This window comes from Athene noctua, chromosome 6 (assembly GCF_965140245.1).
Source record: "Athene noctua chromosome 6, bAthNoc1.hap1.1, whole genome shotgun sequence".
Taxonomy (NCBI): Eukaryota; Metazoa; Chordata; class Aves; order Strigiformes; family Strigidae; genus Athene; species Athene noctua.
Window position 1 is genome coordinate 48,728,841 of NC_134042.1, and position 19,556 is coordinate 48,748,396.

General features: G+C 41.2%; 2 protein-coding genes across 2 annotated transcripts in view; one reads left to right on the forward strand and one right to left on the reverse strand.

The window, feature by feature from the left end:
- Positions 1-633: 633 nt before the first annotated feature.
- SOCS4 (suppressor of cytokine signaling 4) lies at positions 634-10,739 on the reverse strand. The gene is made up of 2 exons (XM_074908919.1): positions 10,465-10,739; positions 634-4,173 (listed from the first exon to the last, which is right to left on the reverse strand). Exon 2 carries the CDS (start codon positions 4,076-4,078, stop codon positions 2,768-2,770), a length of 1,311 nt encoding a protein of 436 aa, XP_074765020.1. The 5' UTR covers positions 4,079-4,173; positions 10,465-10,739; the 3' UTR covers positions 634-2,767.
- A 79-nt stretch (positions 10,740-10,818) lies between these two features.
- The window catches only part of WDHD1 (WD repeat and HMG-box DNA binding protein 1), a 29,742-nt gene continuing 21,004 nt past the window's right edge, over positions 10,819-19,556 (forward strand). The window contains exons 1-6 of the mRNA XM_074909363.1: positions 10,819-10,898; positions 11,253-11,347; positions 12,899-13,010; positions 15,803-15,954; positions 18,273-18,384; positions 18,927-18,977. Of these exons, the coding sequence (XP_074765464.1) occupies positions 11,271-11,347; positions 12,899-13,010; positions 15,803-15,954; positions 18,273-18,384; positions 18,927-18,977 (504 nt within the window). The 5' untranslated portion in view covers positions 10,819-10,898; positions 11,253-11,270. The remainder of the gene's footprint in view (positions 10,899-11,252; positions 11,348-12,898; positions 13,011-15,802; positions 15,955-18,272; positions 18,385-18,926; positions 18,978-19,556) is intronic.

A 19,556-nucleotide genomic window follows, 5' to 3' on the forward strand; every position in this document is an offset into this window, starting at 1 on the left:
CTATATTATATAGGTCTCCTAAAATTGGAGTGCTCAAGACATTTTTGGGGTAAGTGATGCATTGACAAAACAATGTAGGCTGCATACAGAACACTGAAAACATTGTGTTGGGGAACTATACCCCAAAAAGGTTCTTTCATGGCCTTTCATTTTGAAAGAACAAATCTTTGCTGATTTTGAAAGAGATGGTGGCCTTCGCTAACTTCCAAAGAAAGACAACTTTTGGTCAAAATCTACTTTTTGTGGTCTTGTGATAAAAATAATGCTAAACTCTAAAATTATGAGCTTTTTTCCCTAATTAAGAGTTTCTGAAAGAGAATTTTATTCCAGCAGACTGCAAGTATCTCTGACGCCAGTCTGTGAAGCCAAATTCTGAACCAGAGACTATTATTTCATTCTGCAGCCACACAAGTCACAGGCCACCATTCCACCATGACAGGCACAGCGTAAAAGAGCCAAGCAAAGATGATCCCTGCTGCTCGCTCACTTTGTATTTGGTAAATGGCAGTGACAGATAGAGGGAAAAATAGATTTACTAGTATGAAGCTGTCCTTGATAAAATACAGTTTATGCAAAATACAGCTGAATGGAAGCAGCACAAGGATTTAAAGATTACAGGAAAAAAAGGGTAATTTTTCTGACATCAGTCATACAATTACATTTGCATTTGGAGGAGGGAGAATCTCAGCTGGTATAAGCTGTTATAAGCGTATCAATAAAGCCACGCTGATTTATAGCGGCTGAGAGTTTGTCCTGTAGCATATTCATCCATGTGCGATGCGATAGATTGGTGTGTTAGCATTTTCTCCCTAGAGACTTTGGTTCAAAACCTATTTAAAACACAGCGAAAACAAACGGGCTGGTCTCTAAGCAGATGTCCCTGGAAATCTGTTTACATCATCACAGTGATAGCAGTTTAGTGGAAAGGGTTTTCTCTGCTCGGGGTGGGGGGCAAGCGCACAGCAGCAGGTCCCCAGTGGAGCTGCACGGCAAAGCTTCCTTGGTAACTCCCGAGTACCCAGCTTGCAGGACAGATTTGATGTCTACAAACCCATAGGATACTGTACAAGGTGAAATTAAAAGATTTAAATAGAAATATTGCTTAGTCTTAATCTACAATCTCGGGGCAAGACTCTCCAGCACTGTGCTCTGCCGCTCCTAGCCTGCACGCAAACACCACCTCACGCACCCAACACAGGTAACTGCTGATTTTTGATAAGATCTTTCACATGCATGAAATTAAACACAGTTGTAATCCTGCAGGCTCGGGGTCACAGTTTCAAAAGCATTTCAAGAAGGTACAAAAGCTCCCTGTGATCAAAGGAGAGGAAACAGTGCTGCGGTTGTAGTTACATCATCTCACATACTTTTGGCCGAGTAGTTCTGGGCCCAGTTTTGTCAGAGGAGATAAAGCACACACAAGCAAAGACAACTGCAGGTCACTCCTGCGCCTCCTGGAGCTGCACCCCGAGGCCAGGCTGGAAAGCAACGGAGTTTCTTGCCTGAACCCAGATCCACTGAGTCTCACTGGGATTTCACCAATAATTCAGCAGCAGATCTGCCTATCCATGTAATGTAAGTAATGCTTTTAGGAGCATTATCCACGCATGGTTTTCCCGTACATGGAATTTGGCAGGAAGCCATTCGACCAAATGCTTCACATTGCAAGAAAAATTTGCAGACTTTTTTTTTTTTTTTTAAAAAAAAAGTGTACTTATTAAAAACAACCCTCCTACTAAGAAAGTAAGAAAGTTATTCATCATCACCTCAAGATCAACCATGCAAGATCAGACAGTTTAATATGCAGATTTTTAAGGAAATATCATCCTTCTCACCCTTCCACTCCATGCCTTATTTCAGCAGCAGCCGCTCCCCTAGTGAAAACTGGGTATTTTATATAATGAAATACTAACATAAAAACAGAGTTATCAAGTCCAAGTCCCATCCATCATAAGTAACTGTATCATTATCCCTTCCAGACACTGATCAAATCCGTTTATGAGGAGTTTGCTTTTTACTGCTATTATACAAAATGAAAAGCTATTCCAGAGCCTCGTTGCTCTGACAATGATGAGCCTTCCTCTTTTCCAGGCAAAATCTTTTCACGACTGGTTTATATCTGTTTTTCCTATACTGAGTGTTGTCCTTAACGTGAATTGTTTCCCCTCCCTGGTGTTTAAGTCCCCTGATGTATTTATAGAAAGATCATATCCTCTTTCAAACTTCATTTTGCTAGGAATAGTCATGTTAGAAATAGACTGATGAATTTACTATTTTAAATACGGACGGACATACATACACACTCACAGAGGCTAGAGCACTCATTTTAAAAGAAATGCAGAAAATACAGATGAGTCAATCTTTAGTTAACAGTGCATTATTTCAAACATGTCAGCAACAAATGTAAATACAATATAAAAGACAGATCAAGTTTAAAACTGATTTTTAGGGGTTTTAGGTCTAAAGACTATCCATCTATAGAAATACCAGAAAGTCTACCTGAAATTCCATAAAAGTCTAGTCTGGGAACAGTACCAAAAGCCCACAATGAGTATCATTTCTAAAAAAGAGAGGTGGGAGGACTCAAAGTACATTTGGATAAAAAAGCCTTAGACAGAGGCTAGTTTGGGTGGCAAATAATCTGCAGGGAAAAAAAAGAAAAAAACACAATAAAATTGCTATTTTTTAAAAAAAAATAGAAGGAGGAAAGATTGAACATAATATTTGTCTGTTTAGAGACAATTTCATTCTTTCATAAAAATATTTTCTAGCTTTGCTGCTCTGGTACATCAATCCTGAGTACTCTAACTTTTGACTTATAATGATATTCCTTCAGATACAGCTTCACCGACGGAGGAATGGGAAGGGCATCAATGCCATCATAAGTTGTACAGTTGCAAATAACCGTTCTACATATATGTTGAAGAGAAAAAGGAAAAGTCCTGTTTAGTGGAGTGGATAAAAGTGGTTCAAAGAACATACAGGAACTTGGATCTTTGTAGTGCTCTAAGAGTCCTGTGATGTCCGGAGAGTGGAAGACACAAGGATCATGGGCATCAAAGCTGAAGTTGTGATTCCACTGCTCTATCCGCGCGTGGAGGGAACGACTGTAGCGCCTGAAGCTCACAGAAAACAAATAGTCTTCCTGGGCAGAATCTCGTAACAAAAAGGTTCCCTCTGGCTTTCCTTCTAACAGCGCCTCAGCTGCATATTTATCCATGACTCCCCAGTAGCAGGGATTGTTATTGATCTGGAGGAGGTCTGGGACTAGGCAGTGGACATAATCGATCTGCGTATGGTATTTTGGAGGTGTTTCCATCCGTAGCAGCTCGTCATCCGTTTCCCATTTGGGCTTGTTTCTTTTTCTAGAACTTGTGCACAGTGTTATAACTTCATCGTCGGAGTCCATATCACTCTCATCTTTGCTGCTCCTTCCCACCTTACCTGTGACCGACTCAGACCTCGAATCACCCCTAGAGGAACCGCTGTCGGTAAAGTCACAGGACTGGGAGGGAGAGTCCGTTCCCCTGTGGGCAATCTCATCGTCTCGCAGCTGATCCTCCCTTTCCTCCTGCTGAGATAAATCAGCAATTATCCAGTCTTCTGCTTTTGGATTTATAGGGGCTGTATGTCTTTTGATCAAGTGCCACCGAAAAGCTAGCTCCGAGCGCGGAGGGAAAGGACACTTATCTAGCATTAACTCACTGATATGAATTTTCCTTTTGGATGGCAGTCCTGAGGCATGCCGACTGCTACAATTCTTGATGGGAAAGCACTGACCCACAGCATCTTGCAGCTTCTGTTTGAGAGACCGTCCTAAAAACCTGTGACCGCACGAACGGTCTAGATCCAGCTCGATAGACGAGCAGCTATATTTCCTCTCTTGGCTCCTTAAATTAGTCCCTGACCTTCCTGCAGCACTTGCTGTTTCAGCGTCAGAACAATGCTCACTTTTTTTTGACCAGGAGAGCTTCTTTCCACTCCAGACGTAACCATCCTTTCTGTCCGCGCTTCTGCTCCGGCTGCTTTTGGGTCTCACATCTGCGTTTTTAAGATTACTGTCCTTATTTTCTGCCATTTTGACAGCTTTGTTTCACGAGTTGCCAGAAATCTGTGTTTCTTGTAGGGTTTTTCTACACAAGGAAGCTTCCTCGAGGCACGTTCTGGAAATATCTAAGGAAAAAGAAAACACAGCTAAATTAATAGTTATGCATGCACACAACACGATGTAGGTGTACACTGGACAACAGCAACAATTAATTGCTGCCCATGTAAAAAAACTACAATCAAGCTGAATTCACTAGTACACCCCACAAATCCCATCCTGATCCCAGACAAGGCTCTCTTAACCCTTCCTTGGGAAAAGCATGCTCCAGAATAAACCATTTTAGGTGTTTCTAGAGCATCCATTCTGACTACGCAGTTTCAGGTGTTGGTAATCCTACTGTGCTAGGGTCCGTTTTAAAAGGAAGCACTTCATGTGGCAGGTGATACTGTTTTAGCTGTTTATTGAGTAAATTCTGCATCTCTTCCAAATAACCTTTCAAGAAGGAACAAGCCAGAACAGAAACAACTAGGTCAGAGTACAAAGAACTACTGTACCTAGATGATGTGCCTGTTTGCTACTAATCCACAGGGTGGGATGCTAGACATCTTATTCTTAACTGACACTTTTGGGTCACTTTCTAGATTTAAAAAAAAAAAATAAAAAATATCAGTCACAGATTCCATCAATTTCTGAAAGCTATTTTCCTCTGCCTTTTCAAACGGAGCTAGAAAACACTGAGCCCCTAAGGGATTGAAATATCTGGGGCTTTACATACTGAAAAGGATTAAAACAAATCCAGTCCCTTCCTAAAAGCAATTTTAAAAGGCCGTGAAAGATGGAACTGCTTATTACTCATTAGAGAAGAAAGTTTACATTATTAAAATCAGTGTTGCTTTGAGACCTACAGTTGCTGATTTCATTCTCTTTTGTTTCCAAAAGTGTATTGAATTTTCAAATAGATAAGAGGTTTCCCTTTGAGTGTTGCGCTTTGAAAAGGAAAAAAAAAAAATCCTCTTTTGATTAATCAGTTGAAAGTAGAGCAGAATTTTTTCAAGGTACATAGATAGCAACGTGTTATGTATGCTATGGTCTCCCGAGGCATGGCAGAATGTAGAAATATTTCCCATCACGTACCATGATGTTTTTGCACCAAAACGATGCACAGTTCCTCTATTCCACTGGGTTTTTTTGGCTGTGGATTTTCTGTTGTGTCATTTGTTTGGTTTGGGGTTTTGGTTTTTGGTTGTTTTTTTTTTTTTTTTTTAATTTAAACTAATTGACATGGTAAATACGAAGCAGGAAAAGAAAAGGGCATCCACTTCCTCTCTCCATTCAATCCATTCTCATCATCAGGATTAGCCAGCATGACACAACCTCTCTGCGGTCCCCCGGGGCTGTGCAGGCTGAGTTTTAGCCTCTGCTTTCAGTAAAAGAATAAGACTGCTGTGCCAAAAGGCTTACATGCAATCTGTGGGCCAAATACATCCCAGATGTAACTTTCACCCAGGAATTTTTAACATTGCATTCCTTATTTATAATCCACAAACCTGAGAGCTGTAGGGGAAAGGAAAAAAGGAGGGAAAGGGAGGAGATGCAGAAATGTAGAACGGGGGTAAAAATAGGTTAAATATTGCAAGTATGTTGGAAAAAATCTGGCATTAGAGCAATCTAGATGAATAGTACCTCACTGGTACCAAGTAGAATCACAGAACAGGGTCCATATTCCAGCAATTACAAATCAAAGATTAAAATAAAGATGTTTTTTTCCTCTCTCAGGGTTCTGCAAACCACTTTTCAGTAAAAACATTGCAGGCTGCACTGCAGAGAGGAGAAAGGCAACCTTTGTGTATGAGACCCAAACCACCTTTATTCAGAACAAGATTCATTGACTGCTTTTGTACACTGATACATTTAATTCAAAGACAACTAGAGTGGAGCACCGAATTTTCTCCACAATTAAAAAAGAGGAAAAAAAAAAAAGCAGTCTCATTTATCCTGGTGATAATCTGGAATAACTGCTAAAGACAAAAAGCTATTCTAGATTAATCTTGTTTTAAAATACATTAAGTTTCTATATATGGGATTTTTAATTGGACAGAGAGATATCATTGAGGTTGCAAAGTCAAGTACTTAAAAATTAGGATATGACAGTTTGTAATTGCTTTTGAAACCTTCAATTATCTCATGCTGCACATCCAGCCCATATAAGGAATAAGAACACGCTTATTCTTATAATAAAAGCCAGAATATGGGCTTTTAATTAAAAACTGCAAAACGTACAAAACCCAGAAGTACTGAAAAGGCCCATTATCTCCTAATTTCAGCCTTGCAACTGAAATAATTTCAGTGTTTTACGTCATTTCTAGGTTGCTGTTGTATTTAACTGTAAAGCCACCTTCTATTTTGTACCTTCCTTCTGTCATGAATCACCAGTGGTACCTGAACCCTGAAATTTAAACTGGAGAAACAGCACGTGATGCTGTAAGACATGCACCATTAGCCAGCAACAGAGAGAGCTGTTTCCCTGGGGTTTGAAGGCTGCTGGAACCCAGGCGCCAATTCTGCCACGTCAGAGCAGTAATTGCTAATCAGACACAACACCAGACCCGTGGAATAAAGGAAGAAAAAGGGATGCCATCCTAGTAAAGCCAGGTTTGAACGTGACCTTGTGAACGAAGAGTAAAGGATGGTTCAGGGGTCAGCTTGCGACTCAGGAGACAAAACCTCAGTTGCCAAATGCGTTACACACGTCCGTGTGCTCGTGGACAAGCTGCCTTCTGAAACACACATCAGCCACAGCATCGTTAGGTGCCCAAATCCCATCGCCTGGCATTACCATAAGGGGCCACGCCTTCATGCCCCTCCAAATCCATGATTCACAGCCCACCGATAAAACGGGGACCAAAAATAATCCGGGTGTTGGAAAGAAGAAGTCATAAAGGGCAGGGAGGCGTTCAGTGCTGTATTACCTCTTAAGGCTATCCACATAACCCAGCTATTCCTTGTGCTGCGAACGTCCAAGGGAAGTGCCGTGGACTGAACATCCATTAACGGCTGGAACACAACTGAAAGAGCGGGGGGGGGTGCAAGGATAAACGAGAGGGAAGACGGAGTGTGCTTTTCCCTACAGGGCAAGGTTAAATGGAGGAGTCCAGCACTGTGCAGCTTACATGCATCAGTTCTGAGATCCTTTTGGTAGATATAATTAAGTCTCCTGCCTACAAAAGCTGCCTTCTACGCAGGGATACCTTAGGCATCTCAGAAGCAGGGAGATTTGACAAAACCCTTACGCTTGAAACTCTTCCCCTGAGCAAATGGCAAAGATAAAGCAACATGCAGGGATAAGCAGAGTTCACTTCGGGCCACGGGATCCGGCTTGTAGTTCAAGGTTATCCAACACTGTCACAGCTTACAGTCCCTGAGGACAAGCAGAGAGATGGGTGGTTTTTGTTGTTGTTTTTACAATGTGCACAGCTCCCTCCTTCAGGAGCACGTCTCTCGCCAGGCTGCGGAGGGGGGGTGCAGATGGCTGCCCAAGATGCTTTTGCTTTCAAGCGCTGATGCCTCAACACTAAAACCCCAAGCTCAAACTAAAAGCAATATCTAGTAGCTATTTGTAGGCAATAACAATATTACCTCCTAGCCAGAGGTACGCTGTAATCAACAACTGTGATAAGACAGTTACAGCCTCACCATATGTCTAATTAAATCAGTGGCAAATACTGAATAACTCCAAGAAGAGAATCAAAACTGTAAGCACAGACAGACCTTTTTTTATTTTATTTATTCAATAAATACTGAACTGCTTTAACTCGGTATCTGTGTCCTGAGCTGCTGGATCCTTGCCTCTAGCCTGGTACCTCTAAGTCCTCTTCATCAAGCTCCTTCCCTTTTGGTGTAAGGAAGCAGCAGAACTGTATGGAATGGCAGCAGAGCACTGCCTGAAGCAGACATGCCCACCCTCCCGCTGCCCGCATGGGCTCAGGGGAGCCACGGCGTGGTCTGGCCGCCTCCTGAAAACCTCTGAGGATGGAGGTCCCACCACCTCTTTGGTGCTCCCACGCTGCGCAACCCTTCAAGTGAAGGAAGTACTTTGCAAGTTTTTTTGTCCAAGTACACAAAAGCCAAAGCGTCGCTGTGTTATGCCTCTAATTAAACAAGAAAAGGAGATTCACACAAATAACAATAAATCCATTTTGGAATTGTTATAGAAGCTGATGTTGTTCTAGAGCTGATAAAAACCTGAGAGAGAAGAGCAAGTTGTAATAAATTGGAGTACTTTTCCTTTTTTCTTTCAACTTACATCAAAGTTATTTAAAAAAATTCTCACCGGTCACATGCTGTTTTCATTAATTTCGCCCAATTAGATTTTGGCCACAAGACCGCATTTTAAAACCTGACCTTCCACTGAAGTTGAGCTGTTATTGACTTATTTTGGAAAAGAGCCCAACCTATTAAGGATAACATTAAGTCCCAATTCCTCTGTCTTAAGTTATTTTTCTTCAGTTTTGACTGTTTATTTTGATTTATGATACTGTTCAAGAATACCTAAACTAGATTCCAGAGACCCTTCCAGCAAATTAAAGCAATAATCACACACACACAAAAGGAAGCACCTGTCTAAAGATACCGATTATAACTCAGAATGCTTCTTACTTGGAAATACTCTTGATTCACCCTGGGTCTGTATACCCCCAGAACTGGAGGAGAGGGGGAACATGCGGCCATGCCCACCTAACCCCAAAACTGGGGCTATTTTATTCATATCCAAGAGGTAAAAGTTATCTGGAAGCAGGTGCCAAAGGTGAGGGCTGCTCTTTTCTACTGCTTTAATGAAACTCTGCTTATGTGCTGAAGGAGAGACGCACACAGCGCTCGGCAGACCGCAGCAGCACTAAATCAGTAAAAGCTTTATGGTCCATGACCAACACGTCGTGCTCCACCCAGAAACCGATGAGGAGAGCAGCACGATTCCCGGCTCTGGCCCTGCTGCTCTGCTCGCAGCCGCTTACACCTATTAATCAAGTCAGCAGCAGGTTGAGTTCCCGACCGGATTTAAAGAATAACTTTGCATTTGATGCCGTGCCACTTCGGACGTGACAAAGCCACAGGGCCTGCAGTCCCTTGGCCAAATGACTATGGGATCCCCCCCTCCGAACCTCTCCCCAGTTTTCCCATGCCGTTCAGAGTTATCCCAGCAGGCAGCACCTCCAGGCAACTAGTTTAGTTGTTATATAGAATTGAACTTAAAGCGGCTTTTGCATTATAAAATATTTTAGGTGCAGTTTGTATGAAAGTTTCTGCAAATTAAAATAATAAAGAAAAATAAAATACATTTGACATACATTTGCCTCCGTCCCAGGCAGTGGCTTGCAGGAAGGCTGCTGTAAGAATAGCTTGGTCTTCCCACTCATCTGATAAGCGGTTCAGCTGGAATCATTTTACTAGAACACATTATCCTCACCAGAAATCACGATTTACTGAAATATGTCAGGATACACCCATGGAAAACATGTCTCTACACAGCTTCCACGAAGTTTAATAATGAAATCTGGGCTTTTCTTTTTGTGTTTTTTTTTTTTTTTTTAAAGAAGCGTGCTTGCTTTGTAATCCTATCACTTACTCATTCATGAAAGTACCAACAGTGTGACTGTTATAGAGATTCCGACCACATTTCCAACATAAATAAATCACTCTGCTCACCCCAATCACTGATAATTCTGCTGCAGAGCAAAACTGAAGATAAAGGGTTTTGCCTGGAAGTAATTTTTCTTAGAAGCAGGAATAAATTGGGCCGGATCATTAAAGCTGCATCAAGGGAAAATAGAGAACTCTGGGTTTTGGTTTGCTTTTTTTTTTTTTTTTTTTCCTTTCTCCTTATTTCAGGTACATCAAGCTCCAACAATTTTCGTCCTTCGAGAAATAAACCACGCCGCTTTTTCTCCCTATTTTTCAGCACGCGAAAGCTTAATGATTTTTGCAGCGCGATCGCTACCTGCCTCACTACGATCGCTGTCAACTCCATCCAAGCGCACGCATCGGGGTGGCTATAATTACAGAGTAATTCCATAATTACCGTAACGATCGCCAAATGGGTTTGATCCGAGTAAAGGCGAGAGCACTCCCCAGCCTCCCTGCAACACTTTGCTGTGATGGGGATTTTGGCTAAGCGAGGGCACTGCCCCTCGTTTGGGCTTTCCTTGCCATTGCGGTGCCTCTGAGGGGCTGCCATTAAAGAGATGTACCTGAATACACACAGCGAACGCATACGCGCTTTGTACATGAGGATCTATACATCGGGCATGCCCCCACCCGCGGTTTTTTCACAGGAAACGGGGGCACCCCCCGAGGACCGAGCCCACCCCGCTGACAGGGGCGCAGACCCGCCGCCCCGGCTCCTCCCGACCCCGACTTACGATCGTCCGGAGGGAGCGGCCGATCAGCGCTGCCCTCCCCGGGGAAGCCGCTCCCTCAGCCGGCCAGGGCGGCCTGACCCGCACCGGAGGCAGGAGGAGGAGGAGGAGGAGGAGGAGGAAGGCCGGTCGCCGGCACCTCCCGCTGTGCGGGCTCCCGCGCAGTGGCAGCCCCGGGTGCCCTCACCCGCCGGAGCGCAGCGGCTGTGAGGCGGCCCCGGCCGCGCCTGCCGCCGCCATCCCCGCGGGCTCTGCCGGCCGGCCGGGGCCGGCCCCAGCCCCGCCTGCGCGCAGCCCCGCCCCGGGCTCTGACGGGCTCCGGCCCGGCCCCCGGGGCGGGCCTGGGCGGCGGGGCCGGGCGCGGGAAGGCTCGAAGCGGGCGGCGGGGCCGGCGCGGCGAGCGGGCGGGAAGGCGGCGCGGCCTGGGGCCTGCTGCGGTGGGTGGCCCTGGGCCCCTGGGCTGGCGCGGGGGGAGCCGCGGCCTCTGGCGGGCAGGGCTGGGGCGGGTCGTCCTCGCCTGCGGCCTAAGGGACAGGCCCCGGCACCCCCCGCCCCTCCGTAACCCGTTTTCCCCCCTTTTCTCTCTCGGTTCCCTTCCCCGCCAGGCCCTGCCGCCGCCGTGTCTGATGTCTGCCCGGCTGTGACCCCCTGAGGCCGGGCACGGCGGGTGCCTGCGCTCCGTGTCCCCAGCCCCGGGGTGTCCCAGCAGCTCTGACCTTGCTCTGCCTTCTGAGGCTCTTCCGACGCTTCACCTTTTAATTTATTTTATTTCTCTTTTATCCCCCGCACAGAAGCGGGGGAGAGGGAAGATGGCAGCCAGGCAGAAGCCGATGCGGTACGGCCACACCGAGGGCCACACGGACGTCTGCTTCGATGACACCGGGAGGTAACGGCCCCGTTCCTAGAGACCAGCGTGAGGTGCACCGGGGCAGGGAGGGGATGGCCCTTGTTCCTGGTCTCTGCCTTCCCCGGAGTGACTGTACCAGCCGCTGCTCCCTGAGGGACTGGGGTGGATTTATGGCCTGGCTCGGTCTGGCAAATCCGTTGGGGTTGGCCTCTGGCAAGAACTGGCTCTAAGACACGTTTTGATGCTCTGAATTTTGAAGTGATTGACATAACTTTATTGCAACCTTATATATATACACACATATATATAGTATATGTGTGTGTATATATATAAAACCTCTATATGCACTGTAAGAGTGACTTCATAGAATCCAGCAGAAACCAGTGTAGTGTGGGAGTAAATATGTTCACATAAGCACTAAGAAATTAAAAATATAGTTGAAGAAGACCAATATCGACTTGCTCTTGCTATCTTGTTATTCTTGAGCTGGTTCCTGAATGTATAAATATAAACTAAATATTTGCTGTTACCTTTTTATTGATTAAAAATAAGTGGTAAACCAGAAAATAAAACGCAAGGGGTAAGTCATATATATTGAGTATAGTTTAAGTCCATATTTTCTTATTCCTTTCTTTAGTTCATTAGACTTGATACACAGACTGCTCTCAAGATTTAGTCTAATAACAATCCCTCAAAACCACAAAATGCCTTTTTTGCCATTACCATGCAAATGTTTAAAAAAGGATGCAGACATCTCTGCCAGATACCACTGGTCCACTACTGCTGGACTCCCCAGCATCAACATACTCAATATCAACACAGTGTTGTGTTGCTGTCAAAGACTTTGCAGAACTAAGAAGAGAAGCGTCACAGCTTCACCACTGGCTTTGTCACATTTTGCTGTTTAATTAGAATTTTTGGGGACTGCAAACAACTTCAGGAAAAAAAATTGCAAGGCTTGATCATAGATTCACAATGTCTTTAATTAAAAATCCCATGCAAACTTCTGTGTATTTGCTCTGTGACTTCAGGTTATTGTTTACTGCATTAAAATTGTGAAAGCTAACTCCAGCAAAATTGAATTCCATGTTAACTATTTTTTTAAGGGTTCTGTAGGCCTGGAGCACGTTAAGCTTCTTAAAGTTCAGTCAAGTATGTGTTGACACTCTTAGTTTTGCCCTCAACTTTGTAATCAGCTGTAAGGTAAGTTTTCAAAGTCTTAGGAGGCAATTAAATGCCATGTTCTCAGAGAAGTCAGTGCTAATCAAGTCATTTGAAAAATTAGCTAGGTTCTGGGAAAAAAAAAGATTGACCTGTAATATCTAAGGGTCAGTTCAGCTGAGTGCCAGGCCTAGGTAGTTATCAGAGACTCAAGGGACTGTGTTAATGATACCAGAGATGAGGTTTTTTCCCCTATATTTAATAAGTTACTTAGATATAATAATAACAGGTATCTGCTGTATCACACAATGTATTGTGTTTCAATTTAAAAAACCTGACACTTCAGTAATGCTTTAATTTTGGGATTGAAAGTTAGAGTGGCTGTCCTTTCTGTTCCTTAATGTTGACAAATCCTGTATCTTTTCACAGCTGCATTGTAACCTGTGGTAGTGATGGAGATGTGAGGATTTGGGAAAACCTGGATGATGATGATCCAAAATCCATTAACGTGGGAGAAAAGGCCTATTCGTGCGCCCTAAAGGTACCGTGGTTAATAGAACTCCTTTAAATTGTGTCATGCTGGTGTTGATACATGACCGTACAGGTGCTGGATTTTCAAGCTCAGGGATGCTGCTTGTGTGGGTGTCATTAAACATACACAGAGATAATATAGAAAAAGGCAAGAATAACACTGTATGTAGCACATTTCAGTCTGATGTATGTTAAATACGTAGATCTTTGTCTTCAGATTAATGTATGGGAAAAAAAAAATGAGTGCTGTTTAATGAGTGGCAGGTATTTAAATTTGAGCACGTATTTGATTCGTATTACGTATTTGATACGTATGAACGTATTCTGTCTTGATGTCTAAGTGAAAGTATTAAAGCAGTATTGAAAACACAGTTTTCTGAAATACACAGAAATGTAATTGATTAAATGTGCCTATAGACTTTTTGAATATTTTAACTAAATTAAACATTTTATATCAATTAAGAATACTTCTGACAATTAATTTTACCCCATGCAGGGTTGTAGAGGAATTATTTCTTATATTAAACTTCTGTAATATTTTTTTTCCTCCTCTTCTTTCACATTCACTTATATTCATTTCTGACTTTGATCTCCTTTCTGAGAAACAAACTCAGCAGCTTAAGCTAATTATGCAGTGAACTTTTTAGGCTGTTTCAGTGTTTTCTCACAATGTGAGTTGCAAAAAGTTTCCCAGCGTAAGATGCGATCATCAAGTATTAGAAAAAAGAGCCAAGAGGTTGTTTTGTGTGAGCCTGTTTTAAGATCCAAGGAATTATAATCTGTATTAATCAAAAATTACTTCCACAAAATCAGTGTCTCGTAATGCTTCGGTAATATTTTTTTATAATTGGTTGATATTTCAGTTTCAAAATTGTTTAACCCAAGGATGCCTCTGACCCACTGTGCCCGAAGTCAGAACAGGATTCTTGCTCACATAAATTGTAAGAATTTGTGAGGGAGCAGTTCTGTAGTTGGACTAGCTGCCATTTGAAGCATAAGCTGCTCTGTTTGTTTTAATGTGAAGGCAGTTCCTTTTAATATATCTTTCAGTAGCTGTTATTTGTAATTAACAAGGCAAATAAGTTACCTATATCAATTTTATAATAGGAAAGAATTCTTTTTACTATGCATGTTCATGTATTTAGCTTGAGAATTGTCACAGTATTTCCTTTATGTGCAATTATTCTTACATTAGTAGTAGAAGGTCTGAGATGTTGTTTGTGACAGTCGTAGAAGAAGAGAGGAATTCCAGAAGGCTACCTCAGTTCTTCAGATATTCTGTAGTGAACTTTGCAGCGATAAAAGAAAAAATTAAAATTGTTTTTCAATTATTTGTGATTTTTGGAGAGGAGTATGAAAGAGGAAATAAATGAGTATTAACATATTTGTATTCTATTTTAAAAATTGCGATTTGAAACCATATTTAGAACTGCTGCCTTAAGCGAAACCAGTTTCTTATGTCCCTTTTAACATACCTCATGTTTCTGTTCCTCAATACCTGTATAACCTATTTTCATCATTGATTTTTAGTATATGTTGCAGTTGGTTTTCATCACATTACTTACCTTTTCACAAACGAAGTGAGTTGTCTTGAATGAGTTCTCTTAGCAAATCAGTGGTATAGCCAGATAGTGCTCAAATTATTAACGAATAGAGGAGGGAAAATCCTGGTTTTAATTTTTGACACCAGTACAAAAAAAATCTGTGCTCTTAAATTTATTGTAAAGTGCTTTTAATTTTGAGGGATTTTTAATTTTTAAACATTGAGATTAAGAATGCTTTGTGCGACTTTTTTTTTTTAAAAAAAAAGATTTCCTGAAGTTTACTCTTCATTAATGAAACTGATCTGAGATGTTGATGTAATCTTGGTAATAAATCTCCTCTCTTATTTAGTTAGGCTATTTAGTACTGGCTGCTGCTTTGTTTATCTTCAGGATTTTTACTATAAATTCAGGCAACAAAAAAGAAAAGCAACACCCGAACCCCAAACAAAAAAACCTCAAGGAAGCAAGGCATTTCTTTATTTATATGTTTATTTATATGTTTAAAAAACTTACTGCGACATACAACTAAGTAATATATTGTCACTTGAAGAAGAGATATTACTTTTACTAGTATAGGATAATTATTTCTTTTGTGCTTCTTTTAATCTGAATTAATTTTTAGTAAACATCTGCCTTCTGTTTTCTGAAAAGAACTAAGCTATAGTTCAGGAATTTCTCATCTTTCCCTGGTGGCGTTTAACTGAGAAGCTCAGTCTGAGGGTGCCCTCTCCTGATACTGCAGCATATTAATCTAAATAGGATGCAAGATTCTTCCTGTTCAGAGAACTTCCTTGCCTATGTAAGAGGAGTGAATTTTCTGTCCACCAGAAGAAGATTAGATCGTTCTCTTTGAAATTCTTTAGTGACTTTGAGTATTCATTATTTTAGTAAAGATGAGTTGGGAAGATCTTGATGCAGTAAATTGCTATAATGAATTTTAAGTCTGCTGAAGCAACTGGAGTTTCAGTATTAAATCTAGCCATGTGTTTCTATAGGGCTGAAAGTAAGAAAATGATTTGGCTAGTTTTTAATAGTTTGATTGACCAGACAAAGTAAGAAAGTTACTGTGCTTGTCTATATTTTTTTACGAAGAAATAAATGTTAAATAATATTTCTCCTACTACTCTTACTGACAGACCTCTTTGGAACTACTAAAGTTAATCTGCCCAAATATTAGACACATCAGAGTAATTTTTTTTGGCTCTGTGGACATAAATGTGTTTTAGCTAATGAATTTTATGATGGATTTTGTTTTTAGAATGGAAGATTGATCACAGCAGTATCGAACAATACTGTTCAGATGCATACATTTCCTGAAGGAGCTCCAGATGGCATCCTTACTCGTTTCACCATGAATGCAAACCATGTCATCTTTAATAGTGATGGTACCAAAATTGCTGCTGGATCTAGGTAATCTGTGCATGATAAGGAAAAGCATTGCTATCGCTTAAAATCTGGTGACTTCCTCACATGCTGATTTTTACCAAAGAGATCATTAATCCACATACCTCTGAGGGTCTTAAAGTATTGCAAAATGCCTTCTGGGGTGGAGAGGAAGAATGGAATGAAAAGGACTTTAGAAAACAATGCTCTGAGAGATACTTGATCCACCAAATTATTTTAAATGGAAATCTGCTGTTGTGAAGTAATTCCTTTTCTTTAGGAGACTTGAGCGTTTTCAGCTTTCAGTCCTATAATGCGTAAGCATAAGCGTTTGCCCATATGGATCTCATTGCAGCAGCAAGGATTTTGTTACTGTGTGCTAAAGATAATGTCCTGACTGTTCAGGATCGTGGTGCAGCAGATGTATATACACATGCAAAAGTTAAATGGGTTCTAATTTGTGCGAGAGCTTTGAGTCATTCTCTGGCGTAAGTATCATCACCATTCTGCCAAATGATAACAGATGACAGTTGCAACTCTTGCCTGAGAAGAATTAAACACGTAGTTTAGTTAATTTCTTAGGGCAGCACATTTGCTTTTACATAATATACACTAGTCCTTTAATAGAGGTGGCAAGATAGAAAGTAGGCAATTTTTTTTTCATTTAAAGATCAGGTGAGTCTTAATTGGATTTGGTCAACTCTTTGGGCAGCTGTAGCTAACTCGGGCTGTCTGCTTGCCTCTCTCCTGGAATTTGTACCCCACAGTAGAGATGGCAGGGTGCTGCATCTGCTCGCTAGCTCCTCGAAGTGTGAGTTGAACTAGAAAGCAATGTGGATGAATATGCTGGACTATGAACTCTGGCAGCTGTGGAGCAGACACACCAACTCACCAAAACTGGGAGGCTGGACAGCTGGGGGCAGTAACCACTCTAATCTCTAAATCTGACAGGGATCATGAGTTTGGGCTCTTTGCCAGTGCTTGTTTCTGAGGGAACAGCTCTGCCCCAGGATCTGACTTTGATTAGAGAGATTAGGCAGACGGCAAACTCATTTCTGAAAGTTTTATAAAAACCTAGTACTTCTGCAGCCTGGCCAGCACTCTTGCATTACAAAAAAGAGCTCATAAGACTGTGAGGCCACCCCTCGATGAGGTCTTCTCATACATAGTGAAAGAGAAGGTAATGACCATGAAATGAAGGAATGCAACTAAGAATTGCTTTTAATTGTCCCAGATATCTCAATTTTCTACATGAAGTATGCAAACTTTGCTTTTATGCAAGTTTTTAACATCCAACTGCCTGCCAAAGTTCACGTGAACTATTTGAAAAATAGTTGTGTGGCTTCTTAAATAAACAAAACACCCTGGAGGTGTTTGGAGTTGGGTTGACCTAGTGCTGAGGGATCTGGTGGAGCTGGGAATGGTCAGTGTGAGGTTCATGGTTGGACTGGAGGAGCTTCAAGGTCTTTTCCAACCAAGATGATTCTGTGAAAAAATATCCTATTGCCTTGGGTTTTTTCCCTTTAAAGTTGTCTTGCATTGTTTAAGAGGGCTAACATAATTTTAGTTGTCTCACAATATAGCTTGTAGACTTCCTTTTATGTCTGGTTAGTGTTAGATAGTTGACAATATCAGAAGTGGCGTTTCTGAGTATAGTTAAAGTAGCAAGTAACCCCATAGAATTAGGCCCTAAAATGAAATTTCTCTCTGAGGGTGTCATGATGAAGTATGAGAGGGAGTCGTACTGAAAGATTGTCACAGGAGCTTTTTAGCTTAGAAGTTAGCATTGATATTTTGAGTTAAACTGCAGTAATGTCTGTAATTTTGGAGGAAGGTATAAAGTTATAAAAAAATCTGTTAATGTATCTGATACACTAAGTGGTCTTAAAGATCCTGTTAAAAATGTCACAAAATAAACTACTTGGTTTATTTTTTTTTTTAAAAAACGACATGTCTAAATAATTATAGTAATGACCATTGATGCAGTTAACAAGAACAGATAGTTCTTAAGTCAGCTCTCTGGTATCTAAGCAGAGTTTTCATTAGGTCATACAGAATATTATATTAAACAGGTATATGGTCTGTGTGTACATAATAACCTCTTCAAAGAGCAACCATATTTTATGATCTTTGACATGAACAAAATATATTTTCTGGTAAAAATAGTCTGGCCTTGCTCCTACTGTAGTAAGCCTCAAGATTCTCATTTTTCCTGAGATCATACAGTGTTGAGAGCCATTACTTTCCTAAAAGATAGCGCCCAATTTTTATTGCCATAAATGCATAGTTTGTCATTGTTAATATCAATGTTAATACTTTTATGTCTGTGCCATTGTGATCTACAGTGACTTTATGGTCAAAATTGTGGAGGTGACTGATAGCAGCAAGCAGAAAACATTCCGAGGACATGACGCTCCTGTTTTAAGCCTGTCTTTTGATCCCAGAGATGTTTACCTGGTAAAAACACTTTCTCGTTTACTTTCTACTTTGAGTCTCCTTTTACCCGGGAAAGAAAATAAATATATACTTTTTACAAAAAAAAGAAAAGCATCTGGGAACATGAGACTACTTAATTTCAGCTGACCTTACAGATGATGGAGTGTGTCACAACTTGTTGCCTCCCAGGAGAGCTCAGTCTTTGCTTTACTGCTCAATTACTGTCTATGTTCTTCTGGAATCTAATGCTGATCTGATTTTAGAGGGGAAAATGTGGCTCACTAAAGAAATTTAATATTAATTTTGAGCCTCTTTTGCTAATAAGCAGCTCACTTGGAAGTATGAGGGTTTGTAGTCACAGTAGCTTGGAGTTGAATACAATCATTAAGATGACAGTATTAGTTTTAAGTCCTAAAATGGTTTAAACAGGGAGGTTTTCTTTTTAAAACTGCCTAGGTATTTTTCATCTGTAGCATTGGTTATGGGGATTTTTTTTCAGTTTTGTAGCATTGATTTCTCTATGCCTTTAATTATTAATTTGTTTACAAAAATCTCTTACACAGGCATCATCGAGCTGTGATGGGTCTGTCAGAGTATGGAAGATTGCAGATCAGGTAAAAGCCCTGCCTTTCAAAGTTAAGTGTTTCATAAGAAAGCCAGGATTTCACAGACAGCAAGAAGAGCTGGACTGAAGTAACTCTACTGGAATAGGGTTTTCTTTTGGGGGAAGAAATCTAACTGCACTTTACAGAATACTTTTATCTACTTCTGGGAGAAATTCCAAAGCTTGATTATGAAATGTTGCCTGGATAAATATGGACTGCTCTGCCTGTCTGTGGAATCCCTGATTTTGTCCATTCATCTTTCTTCATTGGCCAACATTGTGTATTTTGTCCTCAGCACGTTCAAAAATAATGTGTAAAGACAGCAATTGCCATCAGATGCCTTATGTCAGAATTTCAGCTGATTGCTTTCAGGGTTGAGGAAGGATTTTTATTCTAATAAATGGCTATCTACTTATATTTTGGTTTTATTTATTTTTACCAAGCTTCCTGTAAAATAATTAGTAATTTTCAGGACTGTAGACTGACTCGTGAAGGTGGAATAATGCTCTGAGATGCTACACAGTATCTTTTATAAGTGGTCTGGTTGGTTTGTCTTATTAGGAACACGATTACTCTGACCTGAGATTA

Coding starts and splice junctions, on each gene's coding strand:
- SOCS4 (XM_074908919.1), bottom strand. CDS start 4,078: ATGGCAGAAAATAAGGACAGTAATCTTAAAAACGCAGATGTGAGACCC.